Raw genomic sequence first — 24318 nt, 5'->3', positions numbered from 1 at the left:
ACACAAAACATATTTTCACAAAAAACGGTTACACTGCTGTGCACTAAACAGTTACGTAAAAATACAATATAGAGTACATTTGGTAAAACATATCCTTCAGCTGGATCACTATACAGAGTTGTCATAAGTAAACAGACACCCCATCTTATTCATTTATGACAAACCAAACTGGAATTTAATGACTGCTGGAATTATTTGCCTGAAACTATTAGGATGAACACTCAAGCTACATTTTTTTTTTTTTTACCAGTGTGTTCTGCAAAAATGTTGTACCCTATATGTAAATTGTGAAATTCTTCTTTAAGAGACAAACAGATAAAACATTAAGTAGGCACAAAGTCAGTCACGAATCCATGACTGATAAGGAGAATGCTTTGCCTGAGAACTCAGTAACAGTAACTTGTTTTTTTTTTCAGATTTTCTATAGCAGTACCACTAGTTGCCAAGCAACGTAACGTCAGTAGACACAGACTGGCAGAAGGGCATAATGGGTATTCTTTGGGATTCCATGGTGTTGATATACAGTTTTCCATATTTTATGTGTAACAACCTGTAGTAAATCTAATTTGTGTTGAGCAGCAGTACTATTAGCAACAACCTGGCACAACCATCTACTTACCCTGTACACGAGCAACATTTTATACAATAACTACAGATTTCCTCATAAAAATGACTGTGGTATTCACAAAGAATTAGAGTACAGATAAATGGCCTCTATTAACCTAGAAATAAAAATGATGGAGGCAGCAAAATTGGCCAATTGTGTAAGAAAATATCATTATAATGCCATTGAAACATCAATAACTAACTCTTTGCAGTCCATTTATTCAGTGCTTGTCAGGCACGCTTTTTATTTTAGACGCACTGTATAATTAATCCCCCCCCCCCCCCCCCCAGAGTAAAACAGGTTTAAAAGGCATCGAATCGCAAAGGAAACTCAATACTGTAGCTATAGCCAAGCATCACCCCTTATCCGCTGTATTTTTCACATACCTCTTTATAGACGTGCATACTGATAAATCCTCTCCTGATCACTTGTTTTATCACCAAACTCCTCAATAATGCGATCCAAGTCATTATTTTATTACCATAACATCTCAAAAGCTCTGCACATGTCAGTGATATTCTTTGAGCGTTGGATGCAGAAGCAGCTACATCCTTTGTTATGTCCATGCTATCTCTGTAGCGGATGGGGCTGAGAGATACACCCTTTTTTTTCCCAGTTTCATTCTAAGAAAAAAGGACTAGAGACCTGTGCTTGACGTCTTTTTGATGATGTTGGACAGGTTCAGACATCGGACTGGAAGGGGAAAATTGTAATGTCGGACCTGGTCAGACATAGGACCGCAAAGGGTTAGACCCTAAGGTAAAAGTCATGTAAACAAATGTTTTGTCTACTACTTTCATCAATTACACGGATAACGATGATGCCAGCAGTCAAACTCAGTCATATGCAGTATATTGTACAAATCCAAATGTTGCCGCTGGTAACAGCGTGCTGAAGTATCTCACAAACAGCGCATATTCCCTGCTGTTGTTAAAGAAGCCTACCTTCGTCCGTCCTGTTTGTTTCATGTTCATTGAGCCGTGCCACGCTGGGTCGTGATGGGGGGGTCACTGAGGGCTGCACTGAGGGAAGGTCCTCCGCGTCTCTCAGGTTCGCCAGCATGTCTTGCAGCTTTGACCTGTTGGGCCCTATTCATGAAAGGGGAGATAACGCATACATTACTTTGTGTGTATGTGTGTACACACACACACACACACACACACACACACACACACACACAGTACTGTTTAAAAGTTTTAGGCAGGTGTGAAAAAATGCTGTAAAGTAAAAATGCTTTCAAAAATAGACATGTTAATAGTTTATACTTATTAATTAACAAAATGCAGTGAGCGAACAGAAGAAAAAGCTACATCAAATCAATATTTGGGGTGACCACCCTTTGCCTTCAAAACAGCATCAATTCCTCTAGGTACACTTGTACACAGTTTTTGAAGGAACTTGGCAGGTAGGTTGGCCCAAACATCTTGGAGAACTAATCACAGTTCTTCTGTGGATTTAGGCAGCCTCAGTTGCTTCTCTTTCTTCATGTAATCCCAGACAGACTCGATGATGTTGAGATCAGGGCTCTGTGGGGGCCATACCATCACTTCCAGGACTCCTTGTTCTTCTTTACGCTGAAGATAGTTCTTAATCACTTTCGCTGTATGTTTGGGGTCGTTGTCATGCTGCAGAATAAATTTGGGGCCAATCAAATGCCTCCCTGATGGATAAGTATCTGCCTGTACTTCTCACAATTGAGGAGACCATTAATTCTGACCAAATCCCCAACTCCATTTGCAGAAATGCAGCCCCAAACTTGCAAGGAACCTCCACCATGCTTCACTGTTGCCTGCAGACACTCATTCGTGTACCACTCTCCAGCCCTTCGGCGAACAAACTGCCTTCTGCTACAGCCAAATATTTCACATTTTGACTCATCAGTCCAGAGAACCTGCTGCCATTTTTCTGCACCCCAGTTCCTGTGTTTTCATGCATAGTTGAGTCGCTTGGCCTTGTTTCCACGTCAGAGTTATGGCTTTTTGGCCGCAAATCTTCCATGAAGGCCACTTCTGACCAGACTTCTCCGGACAGTAGATGGGTGTACCAGGGTCCCACTGTTTTCTGCCAATTCTGAGCTGATGGCACTGCTGGACATCTTCCGATTGCGAAGGGAAGTAAGCATGATGTGTCTTTCATCTGCTGCAGTAAGTTTCCTTGGCCGACCACTGCGTCTACGGTCCTCAACGTTGCCCGTTTCTTTGTGCATCTTCAAAAGAGCTTGGACAGCACATCTGGAAACCCCTGTCTGCCTTGAAATTTCTGCCTGGGAGAGAACTTGCTGATGCGGTATAACTACATTGTGTCTTGTTGCTGTGCTCAGTCTTGCCATGGTGTATGACTTTTGACAGTAAACTGTCTTCAGCAACCTCACCTTGTTAGCTGAGTTTGGCTGTTCCTCACCCAGTTTTATTCCTCCTACACAGCTGTTTCTGTTTCAGTTAATGATTGTGTTTCAACCTACATATTGAATTGATGATCATTAGCACCTGTTTGGTATAATTGTTTAATCATACACCTGACTATATGCCTACAAAATCCCTGCCTTTGTGCAAGTGTACCTAGAAGAACTGATGCTGTTTTGAAGGCAAAGGGTGGTCACACCAAATCTGGATTTGATTTAGATTTTTCTTCTGTTCACTCGCTTTGCATTTAGTTAATTGATAAATATAATCTATTAACATGTCTATTTTTGAAAACATTCTTACTTTACAGCATTTTTTCACACCTGCCTAAAACTTTTGCACAGTACTGTATATATATATATATAATATATATATAATATATATATATATATACACACACACACACACACACACACACACACACAATACCAGTCAAAAGTTTGAGTACACTTGCTTTTGTTTTTTTCATAACTGACAATTATCAGTATACGTTTCTGTAAATACTTGAAAATGAAAACACATGTTACAATATACAAAACAAAACATAAAGAGTATCAAAGCAATGTCCAAGAAAATTGAAAATTGTCTCTAAATCTTGGACTCCTCAAAATAGCCACCCTTTGCCTTAATAACAGCCTCACAAACAAGAGGCATTCGGTTAACAAGTTTCAGCAGGAAATCACCCGACATGTCTTCCCAGCTCTTCTGCAGCAATTCCCAGAGATGTAGGGCACTTCTGGGTAGCTTTGCTTTGACGCTTCTGTCCAGTTCGTCCCATATAAGCTCTATGGGATTGAGTTCTGGAGACTGGGCAGGCCAGGTCATTAGATTGAGTTGTCCTTCACTTTCCTTCTTCGCAGATAGTTCTTGAGGTGGGTTTACGGGTCATCATCTTGCTGATGAATGAAGGACTGCCCAACTAGCCATAATCCTGATGGAATGGCACGCCTCTGAAGTATGCTATGATAGCCATGCTGGTTGAGCTTGCCATGGACTTCGTAAAGATCACCAACTCTGTCACCAGCAAAGCAACCCCATACCATGACACTGCCTCCTCCATGCTTGACGGTGGGAACCACACATGCAGAACTCATGCGCTCACACTCTCTGCGTCTTACAAATACTCGGCAGTTGAACCCAAATATTTCAAATTTTGATTCATCGGTCCATAAGACCGACTTCACTCCTCAAACGTCCAGTTTCTGTGTTTTTTGGCCCAGTCAAGTCTCTTCCTCTTATTCTGCACTCTTAATAATCGTTTTTTTGCAGCAGTTCTTCCAGTTAGGCCAGCTTCACGCAATCTCCTCTGAACAGTTGAACTGTACTTCTAGTAGCATTTAGCTGAGCTTGTATTTCAGGGGCAGTTAATCACCAGTTTCGCAGACTTGTGACTCAAATGAACTTGTTCTCTGATTCCGGGGTCACCCTTGGCCTGCCTGACCTTGTTCGGTCCTCATGAGTGCCAGTTTCTTCAAATCGTTTGATGGTCTTGGCCACAGCAGTTACAGACACTTGCAAAGTTCTTGCGATTTGTCTTAAAGATAGACCTTCATTTTTTAAAGTAATTACACTTTTTTCTTTGCTTAACTGAGCGTATTTTGCCATTTTCTGCTCCCTTACATTCAGGAATGACAAACTTGCGCTATGCTACCTATATTTATAGTAGTCATGGACCCTCACCTGTTAACAATAATTGGTGACAAAATGTTAACTAGGTAACATGCTAGTTAACTCTGAGAACATTTAACAAAGACACTTTTATACTTAGGCCAGTGTTCTAACACCGTGTTATACACATTCCAGACTTTTAACTGACTTGGGCTTCAGACTGAAATCCCCTTGCTTTGAGTGACCATATCAATGAAATTGACAAGATTTACATTTAAAAATAACATTTTTGAATGCAATTCACTTATGATTATCAGCTTATATAAGTACACGTATCATATAATGAAATATTAAGTGTTTATAGACACGGTTATACAGTTAAAAGCATAGATAATCATGAAAAACCTGGTTTCAAGCAGGTGTACTCAAACATTTTACTATATATATATATATATATATATATATATATATATATATATATATATATATATATATATATATATATATATATATATATAAAAAAATACAGAATGACACAAAAAATGGTTCAACACACCTGATATAAAAAGGGAAAAAGAAAAGAAAAATGGTAGTCACATTTAAGGCTGGTGTGAGTAGTATTGCTGTTTGGTGGTCTCAGGTTTGTACTCAAAAACAAAAACTACTTTTGCACAACTGGTCCCGAGCACCTTTCCAAGCAAATAGGAAACAGGATTTAGATTGCTCTCTCATCTATAAGAAGTGGGTCCTTCCTCGACAGGCTTAAATAGAAAGTAGCGGGGTCCCGAAAAATATAATGTTATACGTCCCCACGTGTTGCTATAATTGTTTAAAAAATGTAATTATTACTTTTCATTGTTAACATCCTGACAACTTTTTACACTTTAAAGTCTTTGAGATCTGTTGTCTAAGTTGATCTAAGTTGTTTGAGATCTGTCCTCTAAATCACTGCAGGAAGAGCAATTATCTATCTCTATGGGCAAACAGAGAGCATTCTGTTCAGTACTGCCAATTCATTAACACCAAAAAACCAAGAATTATGTTGGAAGAAATCAGTTATTAAAAAATAAATAAATAAATAAAAAGGAAATTTGGCAGAGAAATCGAGTGTTCTAGTGAAGAAGCATGTGGGAAAAGAAAAAATTAAAATACACAATGGAGGCAAGGAAAAACATGGACATATATAGATCTGGGAAATGACATTGGTAAAATTGCTAGAGAGAAAGCAAGCTGTTGTTGTTATTGCAATACATGATACAGTACATATCATATAGATAGGCACATTTACAGACAAGACTTTGTGGGACAAAAACCCACACGAGAATGGCACAGCAATGTTACTATTTGGTCCCGTGACCAATATCAGACAGGTTGCTAGATAAAGGAAATGAGCCAGTGAGAGAAGATAAAGTTGTAAGGACGCAGGAGTGTGGTAAAAGATCATGTCAAATTAAAATAAGGAAATTGAAATTGTGATTGGGGAGGGTGAGAGAGGTGTCGAAGGAGCAGTAAAAGAAGAGATGGGAAGGACGGAGGTAGTGCTTTATTTTTTTTTTTTATCGTTTTAGCAGTGCTACCCTTCTTGACTTACTCTTCACCCCCTTTTTCCCCTTGCGTTCCTTTTTGTACTGCTCCTTGAGTTTGGTTATTAAACCTTGATCCACATCCCAGCCTTCAGGTATGGGACACTGGTCATCCTTCTCTAAACAGGGAGACAAACCAAAAGCAGCCTTTTCAGTACACATCCTCCTTTCACATTATGAGGGTTTAGAGAGTGAATGATACTCACTCCCACATATCCGCACGTGTAACCAAACCCATTTCATTTTCTGTGGTACCAATTAGGACTTTAATTTCAGGGTTGAAAAATCGGTTGAAACTACAGTTTTCATGTTTTTTTAGGTTTTTTTTGTGAGCCCAGACACTATGCAGAATTTGCTTAAAGACAGTTGAAAGCTACACCAGTGAAATGTTTGTTATGCAAACAGAACCTGACACATATTATGTAATATATAAATGCTCCTTCTTCCTGTTGCAAGTACATTTTAGAAATGTATCTGGCCGACAGAGGGTTCGTAGTGATAGTAAGAGCGAGGTTGACAGGTACTTTTATATCCAAAACTAAACCACATTTTTTATCCTGATAAGGTTATAGCTTGTAGTTTTTCATGATGAGTTCTCATGATTGGTATCAATAATGAACACTCAAGTCTGTACATTATCTGTAAGTGAAGGACCCTCAATCCCAATCTAAGTTCAAATCAGCAATAATATAAACCCGAGTGGTCTTTATTGATTAAAGGAGATTACCAAATTCTATTCTCGTATTTCTTAGTGTGAGAAACCACAAGTCAAGTACAACATGCACAAAAAAAAAATGCTATTACTTCCCAATACATAATCTCTTCTTGTTTAGCAGGGCCCACAGTTTGACTGCTGATAAACCATCTGAGCAAAAATGTACCTATACAGCACTGGAACAGCAGCAGTTTTTAATCTATTGGGCTGTACTTTGACATATCCTCCTTGTATTATGGATAAATCTAACAAAGAACCAAAAGAAAAGAGTGCTATCGATAGTGAAAAATACAAACTAGTTGTGTTATGCAGCAGTATTCTTAGATATAGTTCATATTGTAGGCAAACATCAGTAATCACCTCCTCTAATTAGTCATCACCTAACTGGTATTATTAGAATGACTGATTCAACAGTCAAATGGAAAAATGCAGGTGGTGTATATTGACACCTTAGTTGATGCCAAAAAATATATTTATCTCTTTACTACTATTCCATAACAAACTTATGCAGGAGTTTCCTACAAAGGAATGATTTAACTTGATGGCCATTGTGTACATGGTCAACTTATCAGGCTAAACCTTCTGGTTAGCAAACATTTGATAAGGTTCACTTTGTCAGAGATGACCCGACTTACTCAATGAAGTATCTCTTCTTGGAGACAATAATGCAGAATAACGCTGAATAGATATTCACTCTTGTTTTGTATTTTAATGCAGATTTTTATCAGGTTTTCAGTTTTTGTATAAATATGCTTCCTGGGACTGAATCACCAGAAACAAGGATGCAATTGATTAAAAGTGTGTTTTTAAAAAGAAAGTAAATAAACATTAACTGGAGCGTAACTGCGAAAGTGAGGCGTACGCAATTTCTTGAATTGGGTTAAAGAATACAAAAATATTTGTTTAAACCATTTTAGCTGAAGTTGGTTCATTGTAATTTGCTATAGAAAGCCAACTTGCCACTCACAGGACTTGCCCTTTTGTCCCAGCTTTGGAAATAAATGGTTTTGTCATTAGTGATAGAATAGGGCAGAAAATAAATATGCAAGTGAACAAGTGAACCTGTCTGAACATTTCCATTAAAAGCTATTTTAAACAGAATAATGTTGAACTTGTCTATTAAATCTAAGTTAATGATGAATGTTTTGTAATAAGCAAATGCCAGAGAAAGGGGTATGTACAGCATACTTTTGCGGTTGGAGGGTTTTAACCTGAGGGGCCTGTGCCTAAAAACAGTACCTCAGATGTCAATCATTTACATAGGTATGAAGATATAGTAATTTGACAGTTATGTTTTAAAAAAGATGCTTTTGTAGAATATTAAATAAGTATTGGATCTTAGCTAACCCATACCCCATTCTGTCCCATCTCCTGAGCTTCTCGATTCTCCAGACCCGTCCGCGTCATCTGTGGTCACCAGGAAATCAAACTCCTTCAGAGCCTCTTCTGTGTCGTGATCATCGTTGGCTTCTGACGACAGAGACTGGGATGGCGATGGAGATGAGGACACCTTCTTTCTTACAATCTGTCAGCCAAAGAGCAATGGTTTCATTGTGAAAAAAAGAAAACACTATCAGATTTGAGAGGAGAAAAGTCAACCAAAAAAATATACCTCAGACTAGAATCCTAGAAACTTCAAGGACGCTGTCTTTTTGCAGTTTCTTCCTTCTAGCGATGTTTACAAAACTTGTAGTGGGTTTTGGTGCCAGCAGTTTGTTTTAAATTGTGTTAGAATGATGAAACTAATTAATGTAATTCTGCTTAATTTTTTATTACATAATTATTCTTTCATTAGAGCTATGCAACATTCTCCTTCCTGAGCAGTTTGGGTGGACTGAAAGGTGTCAGAGGGCACTGATCACAAACAATTGCAGTAGAATTTCAGGCAGGAAGTGTTAACATTTGTCTACTGCCTTCAGTTTGGAAAATATAATTTAGAAACATTCAGTGATGAGGATTATCCTCACCTTCTGGGTTGCTTAGCAACCTATATTCCTATTTATAGTTTTACAGCACAAAGTTGGTTTAGTGGAAGGAGTTATTTAAATGTATAACGTGTAACTCACTTTGGCATCTGTTCCATGTTTTCTGATGAATAAATGATATTTCAAAGTAGCTAACCTACTGTTATTCCTTCACTATCAAAACAAACGGTGCAACTCCAAAAAGCTGTTAACATAGAAAACAAAATGTGAATGTTTCTCAAGAATTAAATCTTTAATTGCTTATATGCTTATTTTCAAATATATCATGTACCTCTAACAATTTTTGGTACACTGATAAGGTCTCCATTTTTATTTAACTGTCTGAAGGCTCTCCTGAGATGCATATAATGACAAAAAAAATGCCTCTTTACTCACTGTTGCAGAATCTATGATGGTCTTCTCTTTCCCATCGCTGTCATCATCTTCATCTTCATCACTAAACTCTGCAGCTGCGCTCTCCAGAAAGTTAAAGGTGTCCAAGACAGATGCAGAGTCTGTCAAATCTGGTTTCCTACAAGTGGAAAAAATAACACTCAACACAGAATACATACTGCTCTCCACTTTCTATTGTTAGGAATGTAAATACCTGTCAGGCACCAAATTGGAAACGTTAACATTGAAATACAGTGAGGAACAATAGGATATAGGTTGATGGGAATTAACCAAAGACATAATTAAGCTATTTTATAATATTAATGAAACAATAGGCATTTTAGGCTAGTGACAGACAGTACATAACATGATAGAGGTATTTGTACAATGGCAAAAGCACCATACATTCCAATAAGGGTGGCATAATGCATGCATTAAATAATAACTAAGCTATCACTGCTCTGTATGATATGCAGAATAAGAATGGTTTGATGACATGAATGTGCAACCACAAGCATTTCAACTAGTCATAGGGTTCCAGTTATAAGAAGCAAGGACATCTTGCATTACTGAAGTAAAGAAAATAATCTGTGTAACAATGTGAACAGTGTGAATATCTGTGTACAAATACTGAACACTGTTCAATGTAAACATAAAGAAAACCAAAAATAAGGACTGCTTTTTTCTGAAAGTGTGTGGTCCCTTATAAAAAGTACCACAAGTACGTCATAACATACAAATCAAAGAATGTAGGATAATGACTAAACTTTTCTTGGATATTTATCTGAAGATAGATCATTTATTAGCCATATCCAGTGCTCCAGATAAGCTATGTACTGGGTGTTTTATGCATTGAAAAAATATGAATTACGTCAGCATGCTTTATACTGCTATAGCAAGACGATCAATAAGAAATACAATACTGTTGTTTCTTTACTTGCATTACTGCAGTATTGCTACAGTTTTACTCTTTATAAATCCTTCCAGGTTTTCCACATGGTTGATGAGTGATTTACTGACCCACTTAACAGAAATGTACAATAAAAATACAGTAAAAACAGGTCCACAAATAACAAGGTTTATGCAACTTTATTCTGATCCGCCACTGTTTAGATCATGAAAACAACCCCTTTGACTTTGATACTCTCCCTTTTTCTAAGGACTATCCATATCACATTTTATCACCACATTGGATATGCTGTTCTAAAGATACATCCACAAATGTATGACACACAGCAGGCCTCTCCACTACAGTACATTCTTATCACCAGACACACAAAAGAATGCTGGTGTCATTTGCCACAAATGTGGTTCAGGATAATTTACCAGGACACTCGAGACAAGGGGACACTACAGCTATAATGTTGCTATGCAATAGCGACATATCAAACCATTAATCCATTAGTATTTTTCACAGACAAACACAGAACTACTGAAATTAAATTTCTGTGGACTCCATACCAACAATGTCTAGACTCCAATATTTCTTGGAATCATTTTCTTTTTGTCGCCAATGGTTTTTACCCCGGTTTTCTCCCCAGTCTGGAATGCCCAATTATTGTTTTTATCCCGGTTCACCGCTGCAACCTCCCTGGTGACTCAGGAAAATGGAGGCTGAAACTCGCGTCCTTCGAAACGTGTTCCTGCTAATCCGTCATTTTTCGCACTGCGGATCCACAGCGAAGCCACCAGTCCTATAGTCCCGGAGGAGAACACAGATCTGAATTGCTCCACTGCAGATCCGCTGGCGCCCTATCGGCCACAGGGGTCGCTGGTGAGTAGTAAACAGGGATTCCCTTGCCGACCTAAGCTCTCCCTACCCGGGTGGCACTCGACCAATTGTGTGCCACCCCCTAGGAACCCCCAGTCACGGTCGGCAATGACATAGCCTAAACTCAAACCTGTGATCTCCAGACTTTAAGGTGCATCCTGCACTCCACGCTGAGGAAACATTTTCTGATATTCATAGCAGTGATGCCTTACTGCTAAGGCACATTTCCTTTGGGGATTTTAATAGCTTCGATCGTATATCTCAACAGCAGACTTCCTAAAACACTGACATTAGTACCAGGAATATCAATATTTTACAGCTTTAAAATCACTCACTGATCTGACAGCTCCGTGGTAAAGGTTGCAGATTAAGAACCAATACCGTCGTCTTAAATTGCAATGCAGCTTTGATAGCAAAAGTGGTTGTTGAGATTATAATAACATAATGTGCAATATGATCAAATAATTAGACAGATAATTTTAAGAGAGAAAGTGGCTTCAAATGTCATTTGATTGTTTTTTGACATTCACATACTAGTGTATGATGTTTGCAATCACTCTGCTATATTTGTTTCTGGGATTTGTTGCTCCGATATGCAACTATGTAACAGTGGGGCTTGAAAAACAGTGTCTAGTCTTAACCAAACCCACTGACAGTAAAACAAGGCACAGATCCAGTTCCCACAATCTACCCTTTATTACACACCAGTGAAGGGAAATAAATACAAATTACAAATTTTAGGAAAGAGGGGTATGAGAGGAGACAAAGGTAAGAGAAACACATATACAATAAGGCCTGACGGGCCTTGTAAAAAATCTAGCCACAAAAAAAATTTAAAAAAATAACAAAGAGCTCTAAATCAAAAAGTAATCCAAAACAACAAAAAATAGAAATGGCAATGATCTTTTTTCATTGTTGTCCTTAATTTATACAGAATCCAATACTTGTTCTGTTCCAGCGTGTGTGAAGAGTAATTGGTAATCCAAGTTAGTATAAAAACACCTATACTAAACATTCAGGAAAACAACGGAAACTGAGACCGGCAAACAAGAAAAGTAAGACACACAAACGAGTTTGTGCGTTGGCGGCTATCTGGTACATTGGCTGCTCTCGCGAGTTCCCTACATGAAGTGACTGCATCCAGGAAGCAGAAGTGTTCAGCACAAAGGTGAAAGTCACAGGTGAAGAGAAAGATATGCAGGCTTTTTATATTGCTTTCCTTTAAAGGTGTATTTCTGTTTTCCTACCTCCCTCCCTAATAATGCAGATAAATTCTCACCTGTGGAGAGACAGGTGGGAATTCATATTACAATACGTCTATTTATTTTTGTCTGGCCAGACTAATTGCAACCATTTAAGTTTGAAGATGGTGTGCTTATACCCCCATTTTGTGTGGCAGGGGCCACAACCATTTTTCTCTAAACTGTCCATCTGACTTGAGTTTTCTTTCAACTAGGGACTGAAACACCTTCCTCATTCCATTCAAATCATCTGAAAATGTGGTCTTTCATATCGGTCAGCCCCATACTATCTCTGTCTATACAATACATACTGTAAGCTCTGTTATACAGTAGTTGGGTAGAGTAGTGCAAGCATAGTTGAAAAGTCACATTCACACATTATGTGAATGGAATGAGGAAGGCTGTTCAATCCAGCCACTTTGGATACTCCAGACAAGTCCAAAGCCCTGGAAAGGCAGATGTAGGGAAAAATGATAATGTTAGGTTATTATCATAACCATGGTTCCCTGAAATAGAAATGTAACCATTACCTAATGGGTGTTTACCTCTTAAAAAGACCCCAAACCTGAATATTCTATACCAAAGCTGCTCAGCCGAGCCTGTGACGCTGTCATGCCCTACCCCGTGGGTATAAAAGACTGCTCTCACAGATCTCAGAATCATTTTTCCTTCAAGTCTGCTGCAATAATGGACGCTGCAACCTTGAAGGTTAATGGCTAGATTTCTATTTCAGGGAGCAAGTGTTATGATAATAACCTAACATTCCCTTTCAAATACGAAATGCAACCATTACCTAATGGGCAAGGGTACCAAAGTCGTCGCAAGGGAAATATTGCAGAACGACTGGAATGCTACAAGGCTGCCAAGAGGCTGCCTTGTGCGTTACCATTAGGAACCCCAGTAACAAGTAGCTTGGGCTAAAAAATTGAGGGAGAAACTCACCTTTATGCCTGTGTTGTAAGGGTCAACTTGGAAGACTTACAACACTCTAGTCCCCAAACCAGTTGTTGTAAAAAACTCTAGTTGTAAAGTTATGGGGAGTAACTTCACAGATCCACCCTGGAATAAAGCCCACAAAGTTGCCATGCTCCTGGTGGAATGGGCAGTGAGCTTTTCTGGAGGGGGCAAGTTGGCTCGCTCATAGGCAGTCCTGACTGTGTCTGCTATCCATTTGGACAGACAGTTTTAAAACAGAGCTTAACTCTGGGGCCTGGCCCCAAAACAGACAAAAAATTGTTTGGAGCGTCTCCAACTTTTCATCTTGTCAGCATAATACGCTAAGGCCCACACTGGACAGATTGTACGGAGCTGGCGCTTTCTGTCAGACTGGAAAGGAGATGGATAGCAAAATTGCAGTGTAACTGCCATGGCACAGGTCGTGGGGTCGAACCCCCGAGGCAGGCACCGTGGTGAATCAGTCGCCTGGCCTGACTGACTGCAACAGCTGCTGCACTGTCAACATTTTGAACCTCCTCTGGCTCAGATACAGGTTGAGGCCACTATCCCACATGGTCACTAGGAAGTACCTGGAGCAGAACCCCTTCCTCCAAGGGATCTATCATGTGAATAACCCGGTGTCCTGTGAGTCCGTGACTGAAGTCACTGTCACACCCCGAAAGGGAGGGGGACAGTGCCTGAACTGCAATGAGTAGCTGTCTGAACGGCAGTAAGCATCCAGATGTCCACGGCCTACTGACGCCAATACTCGAGATGGCTCCCTGAAAAGGCGGAACCTATTGTAGCCTCGGCAATGAAAAGCCGCAGGCTGGTTCTGAACACCACCTCTGCCAGCTTGCCTGTTCAGTTTTGACAGATGGAGGAGGTTCTTATTAACCAGGATAATCCTGCTGTTGTGGTGAGGGCCTGTGACTGTCAGAGAGGGACCTCAGCAAATAGGGCTGGTAGGCTACCAGAATACTATTAAAGTTGCCCAGCCCTGAGACGAATGCACTGGGTGAATAGGCACAATTGAGGATCCCTTCTGAGACGCGGCACTGTTTGTTGGGGCAGATAGTGTCCTTGGTCAGGAGCTCTAAATTAGGCGCCTATAGCAACGCAGCAATTGAGGCTGGTAAATTGGGAAAGGCCCAGCTTCTTCGCATCATGCAGCCTAGAGGGTGTCCATAGACCGGGAAACAACAGGCACTGTAGCCTGGTGACCCAGGACAACTGGATCGCAAAAAGAAATCCGAGTGCACTGAGGGGGATATTATTATATATTGCATATTTAATTGATACAATTACTGCATCCAACGTATTCAAGTGTAGTGATGCTATTATTATTATTATTATTATTATTATTATTATTATTATTATTATTATTATTAACCTGGCATAAAAAAACCCTGTATTGTTATTTCTAGATTCATATTGTTGGTCCCTCTTTATAGTTTTATATTTATTTACACGGAATTACATAGAAAAACTGGAGCATTTGTTTTAAATTGTTTGAACCAACAGCTAAATCACAATGCCGTCAGTTTATTACTCTCCTTACTTACTCCTTCAAATTAAACTGTATCTTTATCGGGTTTCCTTTAAAAGTCTCCGTTGCTCATAAATTGCTGTTTTTCATTGCCGTAAAAACATAAAAATTAAAAAAATAAACACCAAATCAATTTACTTTTTTTTTTTTTTTTTTTTTAAATTAATAACTTTAAATGTTCTAAATAAAACAAAGGATTCACAGGTAACGCTTATATCCTCCTTAATAAATATGGCTAGTAAAATAACGTTTACATAGGTAAGCACTTCTGTAGGGCAAGTTAAAAATGACTATGGTAGGCTTCACATAGCCATCCACGCAATGACAGTCCAGTTTGTTTTTTTTCTAGCGCTGCTATTTACAAGCTGACCCGAAAGACAGAAAAGTCATTTGCATGGCACCGGTGCAGACGGGGTTCACGTTTTAAAAATGCATTAATAACAACGTAATAAAGTAATGAACCACTGAAGCATGCGCACATCTCAAAATAATGCAAAACGGATGGCCAATGGTGCTTATGCAGCATGAAAATAACAGCGCTACCTCTGAGACTTTGAAGGAGAGTTATTACATTTAAATCTATTTATTTAAACTGTACCTATCTTTTTAAAAATGTGTAGGCTAATTAGTTTCAGCATTGCTCTATTAAACTGTTTCAGTTAGAATATACTGTTCATGTCATTATAATTACATTAGCGCAGTCAGTTTAGAAAAGTACTCTCCAAACTAATCAAATTATTCTTTCTGCTACATGTTTGTAGTGTCAAATAAAGACAAGGTGACAGCAGAAATCAGCATAAGGACCTGCTGTTTAGATCCCTGAAGAAGAATGAGGAGCCGCATAGTTTAAGAGTAGGGCGTAAAGTTCAGTGTTCCAGTTCTGGTTTGTTACTGTTTGTTGCATTACCATTATGTCTAACGCTTATTGCGCTAACATTTGTTGTTTTACTTTACTCCTGCTCATTTATAGTCAATCAAAAAAAAATCTATTTGTTTCAAAACATTAATTGGGGTTAATGTGAACCTGATAAAGGCACGTTAACTGTTGAAACATGCTGTTTGTTTGTTTGTCTGTTTTATGACCATGTTTTTAAATAAATAAATAATATTTATTAAATGTACTTATTTTAACTAGCAACTAGCATATTTAATTATTAATATGTTGATAAAAAGTGGGAACAAATGGAACTTGCCATTTTTGAAAAACAGAATTTGGTATTCCCAAGAATGGAACAATTAGTAGCCCTAAAGATTGTTACAACTGAAGGAAATGCAGACGCCTGTGTTTTATGCAGTAGTATAAAAGCAATTGAATGCAAGCCACCAGTTAAGCATGCAGTCTATATCCATGATAACAACCGACAGGGCTGCACACGCTCAGAGGATGATTCAAAATAGGAGGCAGAACCACAATAAATGTCTTGTTTAAACGTAAAGTAAATTGTAAAATTGTTGAGATACTTGTTTTGAAATATTTTTTCAAAATTGTATAATGCAAAGATATATTAAAAGGATTAATGCGTGGCTGAAGTTCTCACAGATAATTTACCCTCTCTCAGTAAAAATGGCAAGTTTCTCAGTATCAAACTTTTCTCAACCAGGGTGCCTTGTCCTGGGAAAAAAATGTATCAAAAAAGTACCATTCCAGCCGTAAAGGCACAGAAAGGAAAAAGATGGCAACTCCCAAAAATCCAGGTCCATACAAACACACACAACACATTTACATATATATATATATATATATATATATATATATATATATATATATATATATATATATATATATATATATATATAAACACATGGGAAGAAGGTTACATTTGCACCCGAGCCATTCGAAAAAAAGTCATAATACCACAGTAGTGATGTCAAAAAAGTGATAATTACTCTAGAGGAAAATATACTTGAACTTTGACCCATTCGATTCCACGAGACCATTACTTTCAATTCAAACATAAAATATCTTGTTTTCAATCACTTAACAACACAGACAGTACATAAATGTCCATTAATGATCAACAACATGAAAATACGTTAAAAAAATAGTAAAGCTGGTACATTTGTATCTCACAGAAACTGGAGAGGAACAGGAAATTAAAACAAGGTAAAGGCAATCATCCAAATAAAACATCTGTTAAAAAAAACAAAAAAAAAAACAACTGTACTGCCGAACCTCGTCTTCTTTAATATTAGCATCACAAGGATATCCATGTATTATAAGAAAAAAAAATAGCTGGTCCTGTTCAGTGAGTTACAGGAAAACAATTCCATCTAGGATTTGTATGACAGTTCATAAGTAACTCAACCTTCGGTCTCGTAATTTATGACGGCACAGAAACCCTCGACAGGATTATTATTTTGCTCTCACTCACCCACCCACCCACACACACACACACACACAATATCTCGCAGTGTTGGGGTCCAATACAAATCCGCTCTATATGGACGGCCACAACACAGAGAGACCCACAGAAAAACAAATAGGCTAATAACAAATACTGTACAACCACTTCCTCGTTTTACTGGGGGCGTCAGGGTCCAATAGAAGTCCTCTACGCAACCCGCTTTTTCTCATTTTTCATTTTTCATATAAAAAGCAGCACACCGTTTTAATTCGTACAGCAGAGGGTAATTGTTTCTCATCAACTTAAGTCGACAATTAATTTCATGAATCTTCCTCTCCTTTTTCAAATGCCCAAACACGCTGCACTGAAACAATCCACTCCCTACATAAGAGGCTTCTTGTAGGGAGGCTGATGTGACTGCCCTGTTTAAATTTGCTTTGAGTGCAATGCGTGTGTGTATGAGAACAGTACGATATTCATGCTTTGTTTTTAATTGTTCTGTATATTTGTTTGTTGTGTGCAGTAAGAAATAAAACGAACAGTAATTCTAAGTAAAATTGTCTGTGTATATTGTAGCTAAGGCATATGCAGTTAGACTGTATAAATGGGGAGCCAACTCTGGACTGCGATATATCTGAATCTGCAGTATAGCGATATAACGAGGGGTGTGTGTGTATATATATATATATATATATATATATATATATATATATATATATATATATATATATATATACATACATACATACACACACACACACGGGTCTTAATATTCTAGAAGTAAATAATATATCACTACTTAACGGAGTTTCGTGAAATATATTAAATATATAATATATATATATATATATATACTATATATATACACACAACACACACACACACACACATATATATATATATATATATATATATATATATATATATATATATATATATATATATATATATATATATATATATATTATACAAAACAAATGACAATAGCGTGGAATTCATGCTTACCCAATCATTATAGCTTCCTTTAAAGAAGGTTCTGTGCCGTTCAACATGGGCTCAGGGTTATTGTCTGAAGGTCTCTCTACAGCGTCACCAGTCAAACCCAGCAGAGCTTTCACTCGCTGTGACTTCACATCCAGGATTGTGTCCGTGTAGCCAACCTCCTGCAGGTACCTGCAAACACAAAGCAACCTAGCATTAAAAAGGGCTGGCAGTGAACCATCTGCTTTCCAGATAAACTGCCATGACAGTGTTGAAGCACTGGGTCACTTTCACCATAGTAAGACTGACATGGAGCACAGAAACTAAAGCAAACCAAACTACCCTTTTCCATTTATTCGTGCGCTGTGAAAACCATCTCACCTCACCCTTCATCCGAGTTGTACAGTTAACAAGTTTATTCCTAGCTAACATATTTCACAATCTCTTCTCTCTAACACGAACAATGCTAAGTTTCAGTCATACATTTTCATATACGAAGATGATAGTTTTAGGACAATTGTGTATTTTGAATATGCAGTAAAATAGCAGAAAACATAGCTCCACCAACATTTTTGAAGAATTGCCTCATGTCTGCTGTACCACATTATCTTTACTCTGAGACACCTACAGTAGGGGAACATTCTGTTTTCTTTTGTCACTTGACTGAATTAACTGAAAGCAAGGTAGTTCTCTCCATGCTCTTTTGTTGCACAATATAAATCAAGCAAGCCTCCAGTAGCTTTGTTACCTTCAATTAGTAAATCTTTACGCAATGAAAATACACTGACCCCACATTTTTCCCTACAGTTGAGAATGTACATTTCCAGCTAATGTTTTGGTGATCTAGGAGTTCAGGATCTTGCTCCAGTCATAATAATGTAACTCAGCCTGCTTCCTGGAGTGGATCAGACTTGAGGAGTATAGTACAGTCTCACTATCCTACAGAAGATGTTACAAGAACATAAGTAACATTTTTTGTTAAGTGTTTAATGGTTATAACTTAAACTGTCAAATATTGCCAAACTAAGACGTTCTCTTTCATTGCCAGATGCTGAGAGACTGATGCATGCTTTTATAACATCTAGGACTAATTATTTCAATGTTCTTTTCACTGGTATTTCAAGCCATGTTCTCGATTGCAGATTGTGCAAAATGCTGCTGCAAGAGTTTTAACAAGAACAAAAACATGAACACATCAACCCTGTGTTAGCAGACTTACATTTGCTTTCTGTACGGTTCAGGACTGATTGTACAGTCTTATTTTTAACTTTTAAAGCTTTAAAACGGACGTGCACCCATATATCTAAAAGATTTGCTAACCTAGCTGCTCTCTTTGATCACAGTATGAAGGTTTGCTCAGTATTCCATTGATACAGAGAGAGAAGATGGTAGAGCACTCCGATTTTGAGCCTTAAAATTGTGGAATGATCTGCCACAATTTGTAGTGAGGCACCACCTCTTGCTGCTTTTAAAGTAAGTATAAAAACACAGGGAAATTTGATCATCCTACTTTATATCATTTCTTTTTTTTAGATGATTTACTTTTTGTCAATGCTTTTTAAAGTAAGATTAAAACATTATGTAATCATTGTAATGTAATTAAAGGCATAATTTCTCATCTTTTACTGTTTCTCAGAATGGTTTTGTATACTATTCATTTTTAAAGTTTTTATCTGTAAAGCGCTTTGAGGTGATTCATCACTATATAAGAAATGAAGATCAATTCACCGATTGATGATTCAAAACAATACAAACTTATACTGAAGCATGAAAACATTTTAGAATTGATCCACTATAGTTATACATTGAAATATATATATTGAAATAATATATTGGGTATAATGCTAGTTCCATTACATTATTCAAATATTGTACCTTAATTTAAAACAATGAATAATAAATGAATAAGCCAAATTCCAAAAAATGAAAGAAATGAAAATGAAAAAAAGTCTAGTTATTTAAACAGACTTTGATGTCTAGTATTTGACTTGAAGACTTACCTTATGGTGCAATACCCATCTTTCAAATTTAAACAGAAAAGGCCTGAGTATCTTTCAAATTACACGGTTGAACCTTATTACTGAATAATCTACCAAATCAAAACTGGTTCAATTCTAAATCAAACAACACTTGAGAAAAGAGAAGCTACATACCTTGCTGTAATATTTAAGAACACACATCAACCCCCTTTGTCCTAGAGAGTGTCAGAATCAGTGGGGTGCTGTGCTAAGACAGTTGCTAGAATATCATCTTGTACCAGCTTTAAAAAAATGGTTTGTTTCTCCTTGTACCAGCCTCTAGAGTCACTGGGGGACTGAGTGAACTTGCACAATTACCTATTCATTCCCTTCTCTGTCTCCAACACAAGAATTCTTTCAATAGGCAGCTCTTAATTTAAAAATTTGTCATTAACGTTGCATGTATGTGCTTATTCTGGTAACGAAAGAAAGGCTTTATAGCTTGTTCTATTTCATTATTACATTCTCAGTTCTAGAGAATCCAAAAGGTACTATTTATGTACTGAAACCTGAACATGCATGGTTCACAACATACTGTACAAGACAAAATGTGCGCTATTAAACACATAGTGTTAAAACTTCTTCAGCGGAAAATGCTATGTCTCTGATAATTCACTTTATTAATTCATTTTAATTACTGCAATGTGTCATTTTCTTCACAGGCTACAAAGATATGTCGTCTAGAATTGTCAGTCAGGCTGAATAATCTTACGCTTGTGCAGGCATTTAAATATATATAGTGGTTTGCAGAAGTATTCACCCCCTGCAAAGTTTTCACATTCTGCTGGCACCTGAGCGTACTCCACGATATTTTCAAATTAGACTTTACATGTAGAATCTACACAAACTACTCCACATTGATAAAGTAAAAAAAATACATATAGAATACAAATAAGTAAGATTTACAGAGAAAAACAGATTAATCTCAGTTGCATAAGTATTCAACCCCTTTGCTACTGCAGGCCTAAATGAGCTCAGGTGACATGTAGGTTTTGTGGTCAGATGAGACAAAAATTGAACTTGTCGGTCTAAATTCCAAGCTGGCGCAAGCCAAACAGTGCACATCATCCTGTCAACACCATCCCAACTGTCAAGCATGGTGGTGGCAGCATCATGTTATGGGGCTGCTTCTCTTCAGCAGGGACTGGGAAGCTTGTCAGGATAGGAGGGGAGAATGGATGGTGCAAAGTACAGAAGAATCCTTGAGGAAAACCTGTTTGAGTCAGTCAAGACTGGGGCAGAAATTCACATTTCAGCAGGAGAATAACCCGAAACACAAAGCCAAAGCCACACTGGAGTGGTTGAACATGAAGAGAATTAATGTTCTTGGGTGGTCCAGTCAAAGTTCTGACTTGAATCCAATTGAACATTTATGGCGGGATTTGAACAACGCAGTCCATGGATGATCCCCAAAAAACTTATCAGAACTGGAGCAATTTTCCCATGAAGAATGGGCAAAAATTTCACCATCCTACTGTGCAAAGCTAGCAGAGACCAATCCAAAGAGACTGAGAGACCTATTAAAAAAGATAGCAGTAATTGCTGCACATGGTGCTTCTACCAAATACTAACTTAAGGGGCTGAATACTTATGCAACCAGTAAATTCCATTTTGTACATTTTCTTTGTAAGTTTTGCTGACATTTAACCTCCTACTCATAGCAGTGTTCAGCTTAACCACCACAGCTTTGAATTAAAAAAAAAAAAAAAAAAAGTTAATTTGAAAAACTGTGCACATATTATTTGTAATTCAACAAAATGTGACACTATTGGTAGGGGGTGAATACTTCTGCAAATCACAGTACCTACTACACTTTCACAACACAGTTAAGAAATGTAGCTGTAATGTGAGAACTACATTAACATGGTGATAACATAAACAGCGCATGGGGTTTTCATGTTTGCATATTTCTTCATTTTGTATAATCTGAAATTAATACTATCATATGTACATGTTAAACTAAATAAATCTCTTAGGAGTGAAATGAACCAGTAACTACACTGAATCACAATGTGTGTTATTTATTTTCAGAAGTCATTTATTTATCTGTCTTTTTTTTTGCAGATGGTATCTTTTTGACAACGGAATTGATCATTTTTGCCTCCAAATACATATTTGTTTGTAAGTCTGTTTCTTGACATTTTAAAAACTGTTAATTTTGATTAAACTGGGTGCTTAGCTTCAGTTCTTGAGAATTTCATCTAGACTACTGTGACCTATTTTTGCACGAGTTCTAGCTTCTAATTGGGTGGCTAATGTTCTCATTTCTGACGCATGACTCCAGATCTTCCTGAGTAACACTTCTATCTGCCCACGGAGAAACTAAAGCCTGCACTTCCTCAGTGTCCCAAGGCTGTTCTTTTCTCTCATCACACTCCATGTCTGCCATGTTGGTTGTTTTTCTTTGTGGAGCGTACTGACTGATGCAATGCAACGACAACAATCCTTAACCCCGCCCCTGGCTCGGCTCGGCTTGCAGCTGGACTCAAATGTCTTGTGAGGCAAGAGTTTCATGGTTTGGTTCTCGCTCAGCTCGACAAATAGCCAGTGGCAAACCACTCATACTTGTACCATACCGAGCCCTCACGGGTCGGATGTGCCAGTGGAGAAGGAGGATAAGTTTGCATAGTCATGTAGGCAATAATGGAAAAGAGGAAAACATCTTAGAAGATTGGGGGGGAGCTGTAGACAGTGTGAGGTCTTAAAGAGTAAGTAGTATGGTTCTGAAAAATTGCGTTACACGTCCCTACGTGTCGCTACATCTGTTTAAATAATGTACCTGTAAGTTTTCTTGTCATTGCTAACATACTGACAACTTTTTACACTTATCACTTTAAAGTACGTTTCATAGCTCTTTTCAAGATGGTCACTCTAGTGTAGGGGTCTCCAAACCTGGTCCTGGAGAGCCCCTATCCAGCAGTTTATAGGTGTCTTTACATCATCAGTGGTTAAAGATCTGGAACACATGTTAATCTTGACTAATTAAGCCAATAATAGGTTCAATTAAGTAACTGAGAGATTGGTTGAATTGAAAACCAGCAGCCACAGTAGCTCTCCAGGACCAGGGTTGGAGACCCCTGCCCTAGTGCACTGCTGTTTGAGATCTGTCCTCCAAATTAGTGGTTTTCAACCACGTTCCTGGGGACCCAGCGTCTGCTGGTTTTCACTAAAACTGAGCTCTCAATTACTTATTTAGACCTTTAATTGAAATGATCACTTGTTTAATTAGACCTTTTTAATTGTTTTCAGCTCTTAAACAGTTGCAGAGTTCAAGTTACTTATAAAATGTTATAGCTAACTTGAACTCTGCAATTGATTAAGAGCTGAACACAATTAAAAAGGTATAATTAAGCAAATTATCATATCAAATAAGGGTCTAGTTACGTAACTGAGAGCTCAGTTGGAATGCAATCTAGCAGACACAAGGGGTCCCCAGGACAGGAGTAGAAAGCCACTGCTCTAAATCACTGCAGGATGAGCAATAAAAAAAAGTGCTCTGGCTTTTCTGTAACGTACCACACCGTACATCATTATTGCCGTGTTTGACAGTGTGGTGAATAAACCTTACACTATCAGTGCACTAGACTGGCCATTTAAAAAAAAAAAAAAGCTTTGAAACACACATGTTGTGTAAAAAGTTGTCAGGATCTTAACAATGAAAAGTAAAATTACAGGTATGTTATTTAAACAGTTGTAGCAACACGCTGCATTTTTTGGAACCCTGCAACTTACTCTAAGTGGGGAATATTTTTGTGGCGTTATTTTGTTAGTTCCAAATGGGCTCTCTCGTATTAGTTGTGCTACTGCTTGATGCTCTCGTATTTAGATCCTCTACTGTTTAGATCATTAATATACCCTTCAAAGGGTTTTTACTTGTAGTTGTCCATTTGCAATGGACCATTCCATTGTATTTGCCTATTTTCAGAAGTGTAATTCTACAAGGCTGCTCAAACTCTTTTTCCACATTTTAAAAACCCACATAGGATCAGCAAACCCCCAGGTGGCTACATTTAAAAGGCACAGCATATTTAATAGAAAGATTCCCATGCTAGCTTTTCCGTTTTAAATTGAATGTCTATTGCTCTACGAAAGGAATCATTTCTGGGAAGAGGAAAGCGAAAACAGATTGGATTTTGGACAGCTTGATGTGCTGTCAGCGGCTATGCTGTGAAAAACCTTACTTATTTTATCTGATATGGCATGAC

At 37.9% G+C, this 24318-nt stretch overlaps 1 protein-coding gene across 3 annotated transcripts in view; it reads right to left on the bottom strand.

Moving 5' to 3' along the window:
- Window positions 1-24318, bottom strand: part of LOC121316087 (striatin-like) — a 107295-nt gene that overhangs the window by 11420 nt on the left and 71557 nt on the right. For 2 of the 3 annotated variants that reach the window (XM_041250842.1, XM_041250844.1), the window contains 5 exons: window positions 18120-18287; window positions 9276-9411; window positions 8269-8440; window positions 6209-6319; window positions 1552-1695 (listed from right to left, as the gene is read on the bottom strand). In XM_041250842.1, coding sequence (XP_041106776.1) covers window positions 1552-1695; window positions 6209-6319; window positions 8269-8440; window positions 9276-9411; window positions 18120-18287 — 731 coding nt within the window. The remainder of the gene's footprint in view (window positions 1-1551; window positions 1696-6208; window positions 6320-8268; window positions 8441-9275; window positions 9412-18119; window positions 18288-24318) is intronic. The other variant, XM_041250843.1, reaches the window with a different exon arrangement.

This window comes from Polyodon spathula, chromosome 5 (assembly GCF_017654505.1).
Source record: "Polyodon spathula isolate WHYD16114869_AA chromosome 5, ASM1765450v1, whole genome shotgun sequence".
In the NCBI taxonomy this organism is placed as follows: domain Eukaryota; kingdom Metazoa; phylum Chordata; class Actinopteri; order Acipenseriformes; family Polyodontidae; genus Polyodon; species Polyodon spathula.
Note: the sequence above shows the minus strand (reverse complement) of the source record. Positions and strands in the feature narration are given on the sequence as shown.